At 52.6% G+C, this 19,571-nt stretch overlaps 2 protein-coding genes across 10 annotated transcripts in view; both read left to right on the top strand.

Annotated features, from left to right (window-relative positions):
• Positions 1-414: 414 nt before the first annotated feature.
• Positions 415-1,909, top strand: h2ax (H2A.X variant histone). Its single transcript, XM_086176773.1, has one exon. The coding sequence runs from the start codon at positions 472-474 to the stop codon at positions 898-900; it is 429 nt and encodes a 142-aa protein (XP_086032899.1). The 5' UTR covers positions 415-471; the 3' UTR covers positions 901-1,909.
• A 1,331-nt stretch (positions 1,910-3,240) lies between these two features.
• The window catches only part of phldb1a (pleckstrin homology-like domain, family B, member 1a), a 32,021-nt gene continuing 15,690 nt past the window's right edge, over positions 3,241-19,571 (top strand). For 5 of the 9 annotated variants that reach the window (XM_086176592.1, XM_086176593.1, XM_086176591.1 and 2 more), the window contains exons 1-9: positions 6,549-6,684; positions 8,574-8,657; positions 9,740-9,863; positions 10,007-10,177; positions 13,306-13,422; positions 14,696-15,597; positions 18,612-18,815; positions 18,893-19,024; positions 19,144-19,281. In XM_086176592.1, coding sequence (XP_086032718.1) covers positions 6,682-6,684; positions 8,574-8,657; positions 9,740-9,863; positions 10,007-10,177; positions 13,306-13,422; positions 14,696-15,597; positions 18,612-18,815; positions 18,893-19,024; positions 19,144-19,281 — 1,875 coding nt within the window. In that variant the 5' untranslated portion in view covers positions 6,549-6,681. Of the gene's footprint in view, positions 3,373-6,548; positions 6,685-8,573; positions 8,658-9,739; positions 9,864-10,006; positions 10,178-12,773; positions 13,057-13,305; positions 13,423-14,695; positions 15,598-18,611; positions 18,816-18,892; positions 19,025-19,143; positions 19,282-19,571 lie in introns of those variants that run through there. The other 4 variants (XM_086176596.1, XM_086176595.1, XM_086176589.1 and 1 more) reach the window with 3 other exon arrangements.

The raw sequence follows: 19,571 nt of genomic DNA, 5'->3' as shown, positions 1-19,571 counted from the left end.
GTAATCCTTAAGGATTAAATGCAGTAAGAAGGGAAACAGTAGCGTTTAAATGAGCTTTGCAGGACTCTGCGTGCATCACCGGCCCTCACTACGCTCTCATTCACTAAAGCGCCAACGGCTTGAATTCGGAGGGAAGGCTGAGGATTGGCTGACTGCTGGGCACGCCTCCTCGACCCTTCGACCAATCACAACAACGATTACTCACAGAAGCCAATCGCTTCCCGTTATTCTAGATACCAAGTCATGAGTGGTGGAAGGCCAAGGTTGTTTGCCCAATAGCCGTTGACTGTGAGCAGCGCTCAAGTTGTTATGCCCAATCGGGCTTCGGGTGTCTCATCACGAGAGCCAATTGGATTTAAGGGCGGGGCGAGGGCTGGGCTTTTATAGGCCCGTCGAGCGCGTGCAGTAGTTCCTTGAAAAACCTTCGACTACCGTGCCGGACACAATTTAGCAACTCACCAAGCCAAAAACATGTCCGGACGAGGCAAAACTGGTGCAAAGGCCCGCGCTAAGGCCAAGACCCGCAGCTCCAGGGCCGGTCTGCAGTTCCCGGTCGGCCGCGTCCACCGTCTCCTCCGCAAGGGGAACTACGCCGAACGCGTCGGCGCCGGAGCTCCCGTCTATCTGGCCGCCGTGCTGGAGTACCTCACCGCCGAGATCCTCGAGTTGGCCGGCAACGCCGCCCGGGACAACAAGAAGACCCGCATCATCCCGCGTCACCTCCAGCTGGCCGTCCGCAACGACGAGGAGCTCAACAAACTGCTCGGCGGCGTGACCATCGCCCAGGGCGGCGTCCTGCCCAACATCCAGGCGGTCCTGCTGCCCAAGAAGACCGGCCAGTCCGCACCGAGCTCCGGCAAGGCGGGAAAGAAGGCCTCTTCGCAGTCTCAGGAGTATTAGCTTGCAGGCTAATAACATTAACCCCAACGGCCCTTTTAAGGGCCACCCATTCCCTGATTTAAAGTGCAACTTCTCCTCCGCTGCTGTAATGTTGGGTTTCTCCGCATGACGTATTTAATAAATGCTCACTTTTTTTTAAAGAAAAAAAAATCGCTTCTGTTGTGGCGTTATGCTAACCACCGGCTGCCTGAAGCGGGGAAGTTTTGCTAGTCGTTAGCATCGGTTAGCTAGCTTACGACCGTTCCTTTAATTATAAAGTGGCCTCCAATACATGTCAGGTGGATAATCATTAAATCTGATTTATGGCCTTTATGCATATAGTTGAAGAACTACAGGGAGCGCTTCTTCCTAGCATGATTATCGGTCACAAGCTAAATTCCTATGCTAGCTAACCTCGTTGAAGCTGCCATCCGGGCTTGATACGAGACCACACCGCATGTTGGGCTCAGCTCTGCACGGTTAGCATCTCTCAATGTAGATTTTGTCACAAACCTAACCGCTCTCTGTTTTGCCAAACGCTGTCAGAGCCGTCGCCCGTAGATTCACTCCCAGTCGTAGATTTCCGTGCACGCAACCGTTGGAGGTTCGCTGCTTCAGGGCGAACACCTGCGAGGTTGGTCCGCGGAACGAGCTAACGGATACCTGCTCGGGGAGCCAGGTGTTTCCTGTTTGTACCACTGAGGGCACAGATGTTCCGGATTTGAGCTTTTTTTAATATAACAAAAGACTATAAATTTACATCCTGCTGCAAAAATCGACATGCAAGGCTAGTATTTTAGTTTGACTGCAGTGGAAACTGAACTGGGACGTGGCGGTGCAGTTCACCCTTTCGGCCACTAGAGGTCAGTAGAAACACGCGTTGAGTCTGAAACACCTGATGGAGTTTATACGCTTTTAAAGTTTGCCTAATTTTTCTTTCAATGTAGTTACTTTTTAACAGTTTGTCAATAGAAGTTCAACTCATGAATATTTGCAAAAATATAAATACATTAAATGGTCAACATTCAAAAGTGATAGGTTTTGCTGGTTGAAAACTGAAAGTCTTGTAAATTTGTACTTTTGAGATTCAAGTTGGCCGATTCCTTCCTTTTTTCTGACAAAGCCCTCATCTTTTCATGATTGAGGAAATTAAATAGTTTTAATGGCACATTTCTGTATAACGTCCGGCCATATATGGGCGCAAAGTCACTTTTAGCAATTTAAAAAAAACAGGATTGGGAGGGTGTTGCCTGCAAGTGAAGGGGAAATGATTAAGATCAAAATAGCACCTATACTTTAAATGAATTTAGGGAGGGATAAGAGCACATTCAGAAGTCCTGCAGTATCATTAAGGCATTGCAAAATGCACCCAAAAGTGCTGCTCATACTTTATTGCGTTCCTCATATCGAATATCTTTGCTCATTTCTGCTTTGGTAAACGGATATCAGTGCAGAATCATGATACCTGTCGCCCCCAACTTTATTCTGTCACGTGTTGCATATCGCAATTTGAAAAAGCTTGTTGCACGATACTAGCGTTTCTGACCCGGCATTGCAGAGGCCACGACCCTCGAGCGACGGCAACACGCCGTTTTCCCTCCCCGCCGCTGTGGAGCTGCGGGAATGAGAGGAAAACCGCATTTATGACTGAAAGGAGGAGGGGGGGCTTTCAAACTTCCTCCTCTTGGCGGGTTCCTCTCTTGGCGCAGACTCGCGTCCGACTTCGACGTGGCAGGGTTCGAGTGCAAGCCGCGCGTCAATCATTCCGCACGCCAGTCGCTAGCACAAAACGGCGCTACGTGCATACAAATCAGCTAATCCTTTAAAATCTGCATCTCCGGGTTGAGGTGACGAGACCTCCCGCAGCCTCCCGGCGGTTCCGTGACGTGTCCGAGCAGCATCTGAACACCAGAACTCTTAATTCTACTCCAGAAATACCGAGGTTGTTTTCTCCTTTTTTTTTTCTTTTTAATTTTTTCCCCTTCTCGGCCGCTCGCTGCAAGTCCAACACCGAGACCTTCTGTGCCACACATGTTCTCTCACATGCAAACACCAGCGTTAGCAGTCTAATACAACCCCCTCCCTTTGCCTTTTTTTACGGTTATTGTTTGATGTCTAGATGAGTAATCAAAGCTCAGCAGCCAGTAATTGGATTTTGGCACAAAAGAGATAAATAAAACGTGAAAAAACGTCTCCCCGCTAATATCCCCGTTAAGCCCTTAAGAGCCGAGGAAAACAAATTAAAAAGCGTGGTGATGTGGGATGCGTTGGCTGGATTGATAGTTGCAGGAGGGGAAGCGAGGGAGGGCTGGAAAGAGGGATGGATCTGGAAGAAAGATGTGCTTTCACTCCGGAGCGAGCTCGGCGGCCGAGAGGAGCGATTCTTCAGCGCCTGGACGTCGACCGGCGGACTCTCCTCCATGGGAACCACCGGGGACGGCTCCTCTGCTGCTGCGGTTTCTCCATCTTTTTAAATCCCAGGACGGAAAACGGGTAATTAGAAACAAAAACGTGACGGTATGTGCGCACGCCTGCGCCGCAACCAGAGAAAGCCGGGGCGAGAAGCCAGATAATGGGGCTTTTGTTGCTCGACCCAGATAGCCCTCGGCCAGCCGGACCCGAGTTTCCTATTAGCTTTTTTTTTTTAGCCTCCCGAGGTCGTCGACGTACACGGTAAATATCAGCAGGTGGAAATGACGCTCCGCCGTGCGCGCGTGTGATATCGGCAGCCCCTGTAATTTGGAGGCCTTGCAAGGCGGTGAAACGTTTGCCCGGAATGCTGTGGAATGGGCCGGAGAAGAATCCGCAACCGCAACCCGATATATTTGCCCGACGTCGTACGGCTCGGACCCAAAGTCGGGGAGAGGAAACGGCGCACGTGCGCGAGCCTCCAGAGGGAAGGAGTTACAGGAATAGCAGCGGCAACTTCCTGCTGTTTTTCTTTCTCCGTTCTCTGCTGGTTCGCGTGAGTTCATGTATTTCCAGCCGGCGCGGGCCTTCTCTGCAAACACACACACACACACACACACACACACAGCGGAGGTTGGTTCACGATGCCCACGTCCGAAGAAGTAAGAGAAGAAGTAATGTCCCGTCCGGATGTCTGCTGGTTCTCATGGCTGCTTTTCAGTTTCTCCGTCCTCATTTTTTCCGAGTGGACTCGCTCCAGCTTCGCTTCGTCTGCCAGCCGCTGTTTTGGTGATTTCCTGCCGAGGCCCGGCTGGAAAGAACGTCCGACACTGACAGCGGCGTATATTTCACCTCATCTGTTTGGATGCGGATCATCATAGTGGAGTCGTGACGCGTCTGCATAAATCCACGTATTTTAACGCCGGCTGTTTCTTTCTGGGTCGGACGAGCGGGCGTCGGAAGGTTGCCGGTTCGATTCCCGCCTCCTCTCGTCTCCGGACCCCGTTCGCTCAGTCTTGCAAACTTTGGATTGCGGGCTGGTTCCAGCTGCCCGCGTTCAGATTTGTTCATCGGGCAGCTGCGTTGGATTAGCGATTAGCGATAAGCCATTAGCGGCCAAACACAGCCGCTTAAGCTAGCTGCTAACCGGCTCCGATCCGGAGGTTGGGGTTTCTAACCTCAGGTTAAGTCGTCTCTCCTCCGGTCAGCGCTTCAACCATCTGTACACTTGTATGAGTTTGTTCCAGATCCTCACTCGGCTTCTCTGGATTTGTTCTGCTCCAGGTCTTAGTCGCCAGTGAGCTCATCTCTTGAAGATATATCGCTTTCACCCGGAGCGACGCGGGTTTAGTCTGTCGTCAATCATCGGGATCCGTTCGTGACTCGGTGTCGTTCGGGAGGCGAAAAGGGTCGCCGCCGCCCTGCGTTTAGTCTGCCGGGTAATGTTGACATTGGGTGTCAAGAGAGTCCCTGTTGAATTTCTACCGGTCGGACGCCGACGATGCACCTGTGAAGTTTTGGGAGTTTTCCCCCCTTCCCTGTGGTCACACATTCTGCAGACGTCTGGAAACTCGCAAACCTGTGGGAAACATCACACCGGCGGTGAGTAAACACTCCCAGGGACCCCGCCGGCAGCAAATATCCCAGAGGCCGTAAAAAGTTTTCCACCCCGTCGTCTAGATTCGGTCGGTTTCGCGTGCTAGCGTTGAAATAAGAGGCTAATCGTGCAGCTCATTGGTGTCGTTTCATGGCGGCCGAGGTCTTCTCGGGTCTCCTTGTTTAAAATCCGGCGTAAACAAGATGCAAAAGTATGCATTTCCTGCAAAGGAAGAACAAGTGAATGTAAACCCTGGGAGCGGGAAGTGAGCGGCCAGCGAAATATTTGAGAGGGCGCGGCTTTTCTGGGTCTCCGGTTGACTCGCCGGATGCTTTTCAGACCAAGATGGCGGAGAGAACTTCTGCAGTCATGGCAAAAACCGAGTGTGTGCCACGGAGTCGGTGTCGGAGTGAACGTCTGGATGGAGGAGATTCGTGGACGGAGTGAAAGAGGACATGAAGTCAGTGATTGAGAGAGAAGATGGTGTTTAATCAATACCAGGAGAAACCAGTCAATGAAAGGATGAATTCGTATTTTATGGATGAACTTTGTGTCTCGGTCGACTCGCGGATCGATCCGAGTGAATCGTTCACTCAGAGTACAGATTAGTCCAAAGTTGAAGTCGATATGTGTTGGATTTAACGCTTCGATCGATGAATGGATGAATCAACATTTAGTCAATAAGTGGATGAAGTGAATCTTTTACGACGAACGTATGATTCGATGCATCGATCCAATATTTGCATCCGGTCAGCGAACGCGCCAACCAGATGTTTGCTGTCCTTGTGAACGGATGAACATCATCCCAGGGTGAAGCAGATGAGACGTTGTTGTTGTTTCCATGGAAACACCGTGTCTTATGAACGGATGAATGAATGTAAAGGATCCGTTAATAGGTCAGATATAAACTTCTCAGAGTGGCAGAAGATCCATCGTTGAGACTTTTAAACGCCCGGCGTGTGATCGGGCGGTGAATATTATGGGATTGGGAGATAATCACCACCAGAGAGTCTGAATATTGCGAAAGACGGGAGAGTATAAATAGTAAAATGACGGATCCTCTGCTTTGACGCTTCGTAATAACACTCAGGCATCTTCTCTGTATTGAGAGGAACATGTGTGGAACCACCTCAACCCCCTCAGCTGGATTCTTCTCCGGGAACATCTGGTTACTTAGCTGCCTTTGTTTATTTGTTTTTTTCATTTTTCCTCAGCGACCCGTCAGCTGCTTCACTCCCTCCGTCCTCTCTGGCTCGGGCCGGCGCCGACCCTGGGAAAAGCCCCCGGAGATCAATATAGCGAGGTCGTCTCCCACTCACCCCCCCCCCCCCCCCCCCCTGCTCACTTCCTGTGCAGCGTGCTAGCATAGTAGCATAAGTACTTGAAGTCCACGTTGGCGTTGCATCTCCAGGAGCATAAAACCTTCTTGGAAGAGAAGGGATGTTGGGAAAAGCGTTGTTTCCCCTGCAGCTCGCGGTGCATTCAGGTGCTCCTTGATAAACAGTCGGAGACCGGGGTTTGCACGTTTACGTTGGTAAGCGAAGCCCGTCCGAGGCGTGTAATCAAATCAGGATAATTATATATATTTTGGAGGGGAGTGTCGGGGCCGGTGTAACTCTGCACCGGGATGAGGAGGAGGAGGAGGAAGAAGACGAGGAGGAGGAGGAGCAGGGTGGTGGAAGAGGAGCTCAGTGGGAATGAGAGAAGGCCTGAGTGCAGGACATAAACAACCATGTGGACGCGCTACTGTGGAATAACCTCCAGAGTGGATTTAGCTGCTGCGGTGCGATAGAGAGATGGTGAGTGTGTGTGTGTGTGTGTGTGTGTGTCAGTCAAATAGATGAACAGGTGTTTCCCCGCCGCTGCGATTTACCATCTGCGACCCGTGTTGTTCCGTCCCCGGTTTCCAGTCGTTCCCCCGACGCTCCTCTTATCGCCCCCACGATTCCCCTGAAAACGTTTATTCCCCTCCGCCGCCCCGGCCCGCATTCCTCCGCTCCTTTCCGTCGCTCTCTGCAGGAGCCGTTCCTCTTTAAAAGCGGCGGCCCAGACAGCGTGGCTGGCGGCGGCTATTTTCAGAAGCCCGTGGCCGGCCTGAAGGACACGGCTGCCCCCGTAATGACAGGTTGCGGCCGGCGGCCCTGCAGTTGGAAGCATTAAAACTATTCTCCGGGCCTGGGTGTGTGCATTAAGTCAGCGAGGCCTGTGTGTGTGTGTGTGTGTGTGTGTGTGTGTGTGAGTCACACACACACACGCGGAGACACGTCACCGTGTGTGTGTGCGTGGCTCCAGCAGGCCCAGCGTTGACAGCTCCAGTGTCCGGGCCGAACAGAGGGGATGGTCTGTCCACCCCCTGCCTCCTCTGTGTCAGCGAGGAACACACACACACACACACGTGTGTGTGCACACACTGGATGCGATTGTCAGATGGTGCGGTTTCACCCCGCTAACCTTGCCGGGGGTGACATCACACACACACACACACACACACACACAGCACCCCGTTGTCTAGGAAGGGGGTCAAAGGGCGCGGAGGCCGTGGGAGGTGTTTCTGGACGGCTTTCAGAAGGTCCTCGGCCCATGGCGAGGCTCCTCGGGACGCTCGGCTCCCAGAGGCCGGGTGTGGAGTGTGTTGTGTGGAGTGTGTTGTGTGAGAGTGGAAGTGTCAGGAGATGTGGGTGAGTCACGCAGGGAAAAGTGGTGTAAATCCCCTAAAAGAGGTTGGGGGGGATTTTCAAGACGCTGTTTGTGCTTTTTAGCTTTCGTCTTTTTGCTGTCTGAACGCCCTCCTCCACACACACACACACACACACACACACACACACACAACCTCCCCTCCCGAAGCTCACAGGTGCGTTTCACTCGTCTCCATCTCATAAAGCCGAGAAGACGGAGGTCTGGTTTGGTTTGGAGACGGTGAGGAGAAGACAGGAGGCGGCAGGGATGGAGATGTGAGGATCTCTTGGGAGAAAGGAGGAGGAGGAGGCCATCAGAGGGACAGAACATGGTTGATGTTCTGGACATGCTTCAGATGCGGAGGGACGGAGAAGGTCCGGGTAGAAGGATGTCGAGGTCGTCTGGTTCAGAGGAAGACCAGAGAGGATCTTTATGGATGAAGGGGAAGAGAAGAGGAGGTGGAGTGAGAGGAGAAGGTGGGATGGAGGCAGATGATGGGCTGAGGAGACCCCCGAAGGGAGCGTCCCAGAGGAGAAGAATGGTAAAACGTTTTTCACCGGATCTCCTTCGCCATCCGGCTGCTAGCGCGGCGCTAAGTTATCATCTGGAGCAACCGGGAATCAAACCGCCGACCTTCTGCTCCGGGCGGACGCTCCGATCCGACCCGGGAATGCAAAAACACGCCGGTGTTAGCACGTGTTGTTAGCACGTGTTGTTAGCACGTGTTGTTAGCCCTCCTGCGGCTATTCGCAAAGATATAAATAAAACATCGTTGCCGTGGCGAGCGTCCGCGTTCCTTCGCCGACGCAGAATTTTTCCGAGGTGTAAATCGGTGCCGGCGTCCCTGATGGGCGAACGGCTCTGGAGAAACAATCAGCCAGTATAATAGTTGGGTCACGTGGGCTTTTAACTGGGGCAGAAAGGATTTCTGAGGAAAGCACTGTTCCCATTGTAGTAGCAGTATCCCCAGAGTGTGTGTGTGTGTGTGTGTGTGTGTGTGTGTTCTCTGCAGGATCTTCATGTGTCAGATAGCGCCGACGGCCCGGCCGAAGTGGACAGCATGAGCGGGAGCAAGCAGACGCACCAGGTCCTGCAGGTGAGCCTTCCCTACCTTTTTCCCTCGCGTTTGCTTCTTCCTGGTTCTCCGGTTTCTTATTTCCACCTCCGCAAACGCCGGCGATGCTTTCCTGCCCTCCTCCGAGACGGCAGGACACGGGATTTAATTTTAAACTGGCTTTTCAGAGCGTTTTCATCAGGCGTCGTCTTCCACGTCTCCATACTAACGATGTGGGCGAAGCGATGGCGCAAACGGCTTCTCGCTGGTGACCTTCAGCGTCCACCTTCAGCTGCCGGGACCAACCACTGTTTGTGCTCGGCGCTGAAATCAGGAGCGTGGAATGAATGAATGAATGAATGAATGAATGAATGAATGTGACAATGCCAGTTCTGGAAAAAGCTGTGCTTCGTTCAGCACCGCAGCATCAGGGAATTCACTGTTTGCATTATGTAGAGCTGTGGAATATGCAGTCATCCATCCATTCATTCATTCATTCATTCATTCATAGTGCATGCCGATTATCCTGCAGTGAGGGTCACGGGGGCGGAGCCTATCCCGGCTGTGATTGGGCGAGAGAAAAAAACGCATTTGTAAACAGTGTTTATCCGACTCGTCTGACATTTGCTGGTTGTCAAAGCCTTCAAATGTCAAAAACCAAGCTGGTTTTGAAGGCAAAACCAGTTTTTCGCTGGTAACTTCATGTCCAGCTCATTCATGTGTGTCAGTACGTCCACAATAAAGGCTAAATCACAAAGCTAATCTGTGTCAATCAACTCAAGTAGCTCCAAAAATGAAATGATCTGCTGTTTGAGCTCCCACATTCATTGATCCAATCATTCAATCATTCACATCAAGTATGAATTCTCACCAATCTTTGGCGGGCCGGATTAAAAAGACCAACGGGCCGGATGTGGCCCGCGGGCCGTAGTTTGCCCGCCCCTGATGTAGGGTCTCCAGTGAAGCTCCTGCATGGGTTTGGACTGCGGGGGGAACCCGGAGAACCCTGAGGAACCCGTCGCAGACCCGGGGAGAACCGCACAGGAAGGTGTCCAGTGGCAATCCGACCAGGCACCTGGATGTTCATACTTTGCTTCTTCTCTCACGGATGTCGCCGCCGTCAGAGCACTCCTCTGGACCTGATCGAGACCGGCAAGTCCTTGAAGGTCCAGGCGGAGCGCCCCCACCTGGTCAGCCTGGGCAGCGGACGCCTGAGCACGGCCATCACCTTGCTGCCGCTCCAGGAAGGTGAGGACACGTTTTCTGTTCGGACCTCGCGAATCATTCGACGGCGGAATTTTGTTTTGGCGAAAGATCCGCTTTCCAGACGCAGATCTTCTGATATCGCAAATGTTTTGAAGCCGCGTGAACGTCCGATTCTCCGGTTGCAGGACGAACCACGCTGGGCAGCGGAGCCACGGACATCTCCCTGCAAGGCCCCGGCATCAAGGCCCAGCACTGCTTCATAGACAACCGAGGGGGCAGCATCACCCTGCACCCATGCGGGAACCCGTGCTCCGTGGACGGCCTGCCCGTCGCCAAACCCCATCGCCTGACGCAAGGTAGCGCCGTCGCACTCGCCGTGACGACGAAATCCGCCGGGCTTTGCTCAAGGGATCTGCGCACGTCCGCTCGGATCTCCTAGACCAGTGTTTCCCAACCTTTTTTTTGAGCCACGGCACATATACTGCTCAAAAAAATAAAGGGAACACTTAAAAAACACATCCTAGATCTAAATGAATGAAATACTCTTATGAAATACTTTGCTCTTTACACAGTTGAATGTGCTGACAACAAAATCGCACAAAAACGATCAATGGAAATCAATCGTATCAACCCATGGAGGTCTGGATTAGGAATCACACTCCAAATTAAAGTGTAAAAACAAACTCCAGGCTGATCCAACTTTGATGTAATGTCCTTAAAACAAGTCCAAATGAATCTGTGTTGCTTCCTGAGTGGACACTATGATTTCACACAAGTGGGATTGACTTGGAGTTACATTGTGTTGTTCAAGTGTTCCCTTTATTTTTTTTGAGCAGTATATTTTACATTAGAAAAATCACACGGCACACCACCTAATAAATATGTCAAAAACAGTTTTTAACGAGTTAGAATGAAACCATAGTCTCAATTTACTTCGCGTGAAATCTAATATATCTAATGTCTGTCGATTCGTCAAGTTGCAATGCAAATTTCCCACTGATGTGCAACTTTTCCTGAACACTTATTTCAATATCTGAAGACGTGTCATCAATATGTCTGGAAATGGTATTATTGGAGAGAACTGGCTATTTCTTTATCAACGCCAGAGCCGAGCTTTTCTTCTCCAACGATTTAGCCGGCAGATAGTTTTAATGTTTTTCTGTTTGGATTTAGAGACGAGTTCAGCAACTTTATAGCAGCTTTCACTGCTTTCTCACTCGTCTTGGTAGTTTTCAACAACGCTGCCTGTTTGTTTACGCAGATACAAGTACCGTCATTTCCGGACGATAAGCCGCGGCTTTTTTCACGTAAACAACGATGCGGCTAATATGTGGACTTTGGCTGGGGGACGCTAACGAGCTTCACGCCGCTAAAACCTTTATCCTCGTCACATCGGACCGATGAAATGACCGGGAAATTCTGAGTCCGTTCAACTCCGACACCGAAGAAGACGACTCTGACGGTTTTAGTGCGCAGGAGGAAGACGGAGATAGCGACCGGCTAGCCGGTGCGGCTTATATTGAAGTGCGCCCTATAGTCCGGAAATGACGGTACTTTTTATTTTAAAAATGTATCACGCAAAGCGTCACTAACCACTCTGATGCACAGACACACAGGTTAATTCACTAGCCGTTGCCATGGAATGGACACGCCGCCCACATAGACATAGGAAGACACATTATTTGCGTTGGATAAATGATTTTCGGACCAATCGGGTGAAAGTGGGCATTTTTCCACGGCGCACCTGATGATCTCTCACGGCCCAGTGGTCGGGAAACACTGATCTAGGAGGTTCATGTCATCTGCACTCGCACTGATGGCAGCAGAGCTCACTTGCGAGGTCGGGGTTCAGTGCCAGGCTTTGTTGAAAGGAGGGTTTTTAGCATCGATGTCCAACACCGGCAATTCGGCTCGGATTAAAAACGCTGGCTGAAGGATTCAAAGCGAGCGTTGGGTTTTTATCATCGTCCTTTCGGTTCCAGAACTGTAACATACATCTGGGTCACAGGAGGTCCTGTTTTTTGGAGCGTCGTCGTCGTCTTTATTTTCTGATGGTTGTCTGACAGCCGGTGCAGCCTGTTGTTGCACGTGTGAACATCATGTCCGGCGTCATCGGCGCCAGAGACGCCATCATCATCGTTTTCCACCCCCCTCCACTGTTAGCGCCACCACACCGCCGTCGCCGCTTCTCTTTTGAAAACCATCAAACCGGCTTCGAAGGACTCATCCCACACTCGGTCTGTCGACGTCCCCGCCTGTAAGGCGGGAGATGTTTATGGGGATTTGGTGCGCACAAATCCCCGTAAACATGCCATCCGTCACCGTATCACGGCGACAACGACTTCCCCGCCGCACACACACCTCGCTGGTGTTTTTTACGATGCTCACCGGGCTAGCTAGCGGCGGGCAGCCGTCCCACCGTCTTCAAACGCCGTTTAACGGACGGCGCCGGCCATGTCGGTTTCAAACATAACTCAGATTCACAATGGGCTCCGACTTCCCAGGAAACCCGTAACCCCCTTTTCGGGGGCCAAGGAGGTCAAGCGCTCGTCTTTGGAACCCGACATTAGCGTGTCCAAGTGTTGTTGAGCAAGACACTGAACCCTCGAGCTCAAGGCTCGTCCATGATGGGCTCATTGCGGAGCAACTTTAACAAAGGATAAATTATAAAGTTGACGCGCTCAGAGGTCAAGGTTCCTCCGGAATAACTCATCAATTCATAGCGTGCTCTTTTATCTTCTAATATCAGCGTCAGTATCGCCTCCAAAAGTCCAGCACGGACCCGACCTCGTTCCAAGTATCAGAGTTTACCGCCACAATTGGTGGAAAGAGAAGCCTCGCCCCTTCCAGCAGCGCACATGAGTAGAGCCATAAAAAGAGTGGCTGGAGTTCCGCCCTCCTGCTGCCGCCCGGGGATCCCGGCCAGCAGCCACACCAGAATGTCATTTGAAGCCACTTATCAGCCGCCTGGCGAGGAAGCAGCAGCTGCCCGGCGGCAACCGACCAACGGGAAGACGCCGGGTTTTTTTTCTTCGCTCCCGCCGCACGACCTCTGACCTCTTTACAACCAGCGAATGACCGGAAATGCGCAGAAGAGAGGGTTTGCTGACTGGTGAATCACCCTTCGGTTCAGGATCTTGACTTATTTAGACTCACTTGACCGCCGGTCTTATTGGGAGCAAAGGGGGAAGTCCCGCGTTCGGGTCTCGGCTCGGAGCTCCTCCTCCAAGGTCTCGTAAGTTCTAACCGTCGATAACGTTCACATTCAGGAAATGATAAGACCCTTTTCAGAGGCTGATAGCGGCGTCGGGCTGTAGGTCACACCTTCCTTCTCGGGATGTCGGCCATAAAATCCTGGTTTTATGGAAACGGGTGCAGCTCGACCTCCTTCTCCTGCGGGCCGGCGCCCGCCGCGATCCGATGAATCGTCGCCCGGCTTCTGTTGTGTCGCGCGTTCGCTCAACGTTGTCGTCCTCCCCGACAGGTTGCATGCTGTGTTTCGGCCAGTCGGCCTTTTTCCGCTTCAACCATCCAGAAGAGGCGCTCCGGATGAAGAGCATGCTGCCCGGAGGAGGCCACGGCCCCGGAGCCGACACGCCCGGTAATCACCTCAACGTTCGCCTCCGTCCTGATTTTAAAAAACCCGTCGTGACGGTCCGCAAGGCGGCGCCCGAACTCGGGTTTCACTCGTCTAACGGCGAAACTAAAAAACTGGCCGTGGATTCCCGCTGATCCCGAACAGGGGGCGGCGTCTCATCCGGCGTCGGCGCAGGATGACACTTCCTCAAGTCGCTCCTACTTAATTTAGCACCTTCACCCACCTGGAAACAAAGACATGTCGAGAACCTAATCTGTGGAGGTTCTCCGTGAATTCTTGTCCGAACCTTCTGGTTCGCTTGAATTCAGAAGTTGTTCAGCACGGAACTGAAGAAGCCTCCGGGACGAGGCCTGAAACCCGAAAGAAATACAAGTCCGATGGGCGAGACGAGACGATTCGGACAGGAAAAGAAAGCGAAGCAAACCAAAGCAAATAATACTGATATTTGTTTATTCCACCGTTTATCCTGCACTCAAGTAGCGAAGACACGCGACAATCACACGGCGATCGGAGAAATTCAACCGTCCAAATTTTGCGTGACCTCCACGCTTAGCGCCGGGCGGCCCGTCTCCTCGGCAACCTTCGGATCGGGCCGGGTATTTTTCCCGCTTGTGGCGAGATAAGCATCCGCCGGCCGGCCGGATCTGCCGGGCCAAAATCAAATCTGGTCCCGGCAGATCCGTCCGGCCCCGCGGGGCTCCGGTTTCCATCGTCCCTGAGACGACGCGCTGATAATTGTCTGATGGCCTACATTCGCATCCTCCTCGTTCAGGGCGCCGGCGCTCGCCGGTGACGTGACCTCGATAAGGAGCCGGCCGTGATATTTAACATATTTACACTCCATTCTCCTCTGACCTTAAAGAGTTCCGCGATCCGTGTCTGAAAAGTTCAGCGAAGGCGGCCCCGGCGGCCCACTGCTTCCTGGCCGGGCCCTGATTTCATCTGCGCTCAATGAGCCCAGTGGCTCAATGGGCTTTATATTTAGCAGCTCCAGATCCCCCGGGGGATTAGGAACACAACGGAGTGTGTGAGCGCGACCTGGTCAGCTGTGTGTGTGTGGGTGGGTGTGTTTTCCTTCTTGTGGGTTCTATTTTACAACCTGCTGTGTGATGGCCGTCAAAAGGACAAAGGTGACACTGGAATGACCATCCTGTGTGTGTGTGTGTGTGTGTGTGTGTTTGCGCAACTGTCTTCGTAAGTATGCCGGCCGTGTGTGTGTGTGTGTGTGTGTGTGTTTACTCATCGGTTCATCCCAACTGTTTCTGTTTTCCCTCAGCCTCCCATCGTGTCTCCAACGGGACCCACCAGCCCGTCTCCGGCGAGAAGGAACCGAAGCTCTCGTCTTGGCCTGGATCCGCCGGCGCGCTCAACGGCGCGGAGAAGGAGGAGCCCATCTGCCAGAAAAGCAGCGGCATCTCTCCGACGCCGAGCCTCGGCAGCAGAACCCCGGTCTCCTCCCGGTCCACCACCCCCGTCCCCCACCCCAGGACTTCGCTCTCCGTGGCCTCCGGCGGCGCAGGCGGTCAGAAGACGCAAGAGAGCCCGAAGCTTCGTAGGAATGCGCGAGCGGATCCCAGGACGAGCCCCGTCAAATCGTCGGGGGCGGCGCCTCCCAGCCCTCGAGTCAGAGGGTCCTCCCTCCGAACCAGATCTCCCAGCCCCAAGAAAGACCAGCACCTGCCTCATGCAGATGCCCCTCAAAGGCTGAGGACTCCGGAGCCGGTCTCCTGCTCCGGCCTGAGGGAGCTTCCTCCTCCCAGCCCGTACACCTCCCGCAGGGGGACTCCAGGACAGCAGATACCGCAAGGCCCGGGTCCTAAACCGGTGCCCGAGAGCCCTCAGGGTCACCGCAAACTCCCGGCTTCGGCGAAAGTGGAAAGCGTGAGAACGCCGTACGGCCAGAGTCCGTCACCGGCCGCCGGACAGGAGAGGGACGTCCTGATCTCCAGCCTGGGTCTTCTGTCCCAGAGTCCATCTCCCGTCTGCAGCCCTCACAACCAAAGACGGACCTGCGCAGCCGCGACCGGACCCGACGGCAAGGAAGTGAATCTTCTAAAACCGTACGCCCGGGAACGCAAGAACAGCATCTCCGAGATCAACGACAACGAGGACGAGCTGCTGGAATATCACCGCTGGCAGCGAGAGGAGAGGCTACGGGAGCAGGAGATGGAGAAGCTGGTGAGTACGAAGCACTTGAGGGGTTGCTGCGATGAGCAGGACAGAAGAAGGTTTGGGATATTAGGACCGTAAATGGCGGGACATACCACTGCTCCTGGATAGTCCACTTTGGGATCGGCTAGAGCCGTGCGTGGTAAGGAGAGTAAGTCCACTTGACTGATTTGGCCTTTAAGTATCTTCGGAGAGTATCTGCTTTTGGACAGAAGGCTCTCAGAAGTGTCCAGCTCTCATTTGGCTCCGGGAAGTAGCCTCCTCTGGGGGAAGTTTGGAGTTGTGCATTCTCATAGACAGTAGGGGACCGAGGTAGGGCCACCCGTGTACACTGAGCTCAGAAGAAGAAGAAGAGGAGGACAACATGGAGGTGGAGGCTGCCACAGCCTCCACTGAATGATAACCATGGACTACCAGATGGATTGGAGTGTTTTTATCTTCTCCCTGCACTGCAAATGTAGCTTTTCCTCTGCGAGCTATGGAAACCCCTCAGAGGCGTACCAGGCCAAAAGAGCCTGTACCTCTTTGTTATTGGGTGTCTTACTGCTTCTGTCCATTTTGTCCTGAGGAAACATCTGACCAGTGACTAGGATAGCTTTTAAAAATTGCACCCGTCAGTCCACAAGAAGAACTGAGTAATGGACGCAGCTTAAGAGCGCCGCCCGTCACTAAAGACTCATGGGTTCCTCTGGAGCTGCAAAGACACTCAGGAGCTAAGACGGAGCTGAGGTTCACGGTTCCTCCATCCGAACGCACCACAGACGAACTCGTCCTTGTGAAGGTTCTCGGAGCGGCCAGAAGGCTTTCAACTCTTGCTTAATATTTAAAGAAAGCATCCGGAAATAAATCGTTCATTCACCTGGACCCGCTTGAATCAACACGCCGTCGTTCCTGTTTGTGCCGACGCTAACATGGTGACACCACGTCTAGCTTGGTCTTAATCCCCCCCCCCTCCTCCCGAAGCATTGCTGGCATTTCCGAGCCACGTAGCCCGAGTGACACGGCGGGGTGAACTTTCTTCCAGAAGTCTTGCTCCGGAGCCGAAGGCGCGGCCGCCGGTTGCACAACACTATATTTACCCGAAGGTCCGAGCGGCGTTTCACTTTCAAAGCCGCTGCTGGCGCAGAATCACAGAATGCTCAAGTATGGATAACATACTTGTTATCCATCTTCCATCCACACCCACCGGCCCCAGACCCCCATTCTTTACCCCCCCCCCCCCCCCCCCCCCCCCCCCCCCCCACCGGGGCTCTGACAGCTGGTGGGGACCATAGTGGAGGGGGGGGTCGCTTCTGGCCTTCAAGCGGCCGCGGACTATTTCAGGAACCGAGTGGTTTCTAGTAACAAATAAGACTTACCGACAACATGCGTCTGCACTGGGGGGCTCTGACGTCAGAGGACCAACAGAGGGCAAGCGTTCATGTTAGCGCCAGCTATGCTAAACTCGGGTTATGGTTGGTTTGAGTTCGGGGTGCACGTTGAGATGTTCGTCCCGTTTGATGTGAAGTATTATTCACGTGTCGGTTGGAAACTTGCCGCCATGCCAAACTGGCGGCCAACAGCCCCACATTTGGCTTCCAGCTCTGAGCCGGGACTCTCACTGCTCAGAGACGGCTAATGTTTTCAGATTAGAGCTGTTGTTTCAAGATTGTGGCTCGTGTAAAATGTTATGGCTGAAATTTCCAGTTTATGGCTAAAGTTTCCAGATTATGGCTAAAGTTTCCAGTTCATGGCTAATTTTTCCAGATTATGGCTAATGCTTAAAGTTCATGGCTAATGTTTTCATTTAATGGCTAATATTTCAAGTTAATGGCTAATGTTCCCAGATTATGGCCAATGCTTCCAGTTCATGGCTAATGTTTCCAGATTATGGCTCATGCTTCCAGTTCGTGGCTAATGTTTCCAGATTTTGGCTAATGCTTCCAGTTCATGGCTAATGTTTCCAGATTAAAGCTAGTGTCTTCAGGTCATGGCTAATGTTGTCCGATTATGGCTAATGAGTCCAATTTGTGGCCTACATATTCAGATTACGGCTAAAGTTTTCAGTTCACGGCTAATTTTTCCAGATTATGGCTAATGCTTAAAGTTCATGGCTAATGTTTTCAGTTAATGGCTAATATTTCAATTTCATGGCTAATGTTCCCAGATTATGGCCAATGCTTCCAGTTCATGGTTAATGTTTCCAGATTATGGCTAATGCTTCCAGTTCGTGGCTAATGTTTTCAGTTAATGGCTAATATTTCAAGTTCATGGCTAATGTTCCCAGATTATGGTTAATGATTCTAGTTTGTGGCCTATATGTCCAGATTACAGCTAATGTTTCCAGATTATGTTATAGGAATTTAAATCAGGGAAAATCCATGATCATGGGTTCACATCTGGCTTTGGACCACATCTGCACCCACTCACCTGCATATCTATACATTTATATAGAAACATATATTTTAGTTCCAACATTATTTTCTCACCCTCTCGGATCCCGGAGCTCCTTCAGGTTGAACCATTTTCTCTTTTACTCGCTGTTTGTTTTGCTCAAGCAGAAGTCTGAAGTGTAGCACGCTGAGGTGGTTTGGACGTGGACAGAGCTGGATGGAGAAGCTCCTGGTAGAAGGATGCTGAGGTTGGAGGAGGTCAAGGAGAAGACCAGAGAGGAGGTTCATGGACGGAGGGAGAGGACAGGAAGTTAGCAGGGGCGAGAAGAGAGGGTTAGACGGAGGCTGTCGATTGGCTGCGTGTTGGATGGAGGCGCGTGATTGGCTGTAACCTCTGAAAGGAGCAGCTTGAAGAACATCTATTCATTTGAATATACACACCAAACATATGTGTGGATATATATGGTGTGTGTGAGAGCAGATGAGTGTTTCACAAGGTTCAAGTTTCAAAGTTCTTGACAAATAGTGTGTTTGTGCGACGGGTGGCGTCCATCATCATCTCCTTCTAGATCTCCGACCCCTCCTCTCTTGGAGGTCACGCGAGGTCACTCGATCCCATGCGGTCCTGACAGCTCCGTTCTTCTCCCGCAGGAGCGGCAGAGGCTGGAGACCATCATGAGTTTGTGCGCCGGCTACAACCAGGAGGACGGGCCGGCCGAGCTGGCCGAGGTGGTCCGGAGCGGGCTGCTGGGGGGGGCGGTCCTCCGGGGGTTAGACGGACCCCCGAGGACCGTGGAGAACGAAGACGAAGCCCAGGCAGAAGAGTCCAGCAGCACGGAGAGCACCCATCAGGAGGTAAAACACACACGCGAACGCACACTCCGCCCGTGTGGAGAAGATAACGCAGTCTCCAAACGCAAATGTGACATCAGTGCGAGGAGCTGCTGGCGGGCCAGGAGCAGATCTACCTGGAGGAGGAGAGGAACCGGATCCTGGTGCGAGTGGACGACCTGAAGCAGAGGGTCGGCGAGCTGGAGCAGCAGCTCCGAGAGACCAAACAAGAGGTCTCACACACACAAACGCGATCACACACACGTGGAGATGTTTCCACCCCGAACTCCTCTGCACTTGATAGAGCGGTTTGAAGCCCTCCAGCGCTGGCCGGGTGTGTGTCCTCCTGCAGGTGGAGATGGAGCAGGCCCTCCTGCAGGCGGAGCGTCAGGCCGAGCAGGAGCAGGTGGAGGTCGAGGGCCGGCTCATCGCTCAGCTGCAGCTGCAGCTCAGCCGGCTGGACGCCGCCGCCCAGAGAGAGAAGGACGAGGTCGGCATCCGGGGATAAACGTTTCGGGATAAACAGCCCCCGGCGGCGTAATGTGCACAGGACGTGCATGCACGCGTGTTAGACGTGTTTGTGTGTGTATACACATAGATATGTACATATATATGTATGTATAAATACATATATGTGTCGACTCACTCACTGTCAAACTTGTTTAACGGTTAAATCAGCGGCGCGATGAAAATCCGGCTCGCCCTCGTTATGCTAAAGCTAACATCCCGACCCGCGTGTTTAACCCTCATCCTGTTACCATAGCAACCGCTAACCCCAAC

Source organism: Fistularia commersonii, chromosome 29 (genome assembly GCF_037954325.1).
Source record: "Fistularia commersonii isolate RoL2024-O1a breed Wild chromosome 29, RoL_Fcom_v1.0, whole genome shotgun sequence".
Classification (NCBI taxonomy): domain Eukaryota; kingdom Metazoa; phylum Chordata; class Actinopteri; order Syngnathiformes; family Fistulariidae; genus Fistularia; species Fistularia commersonii.
The sequence above is the reverse complement of the archived record's forward strand: the minus strand, read 5'-3'. Positions and strand labels throughout refer to the sequence as shown.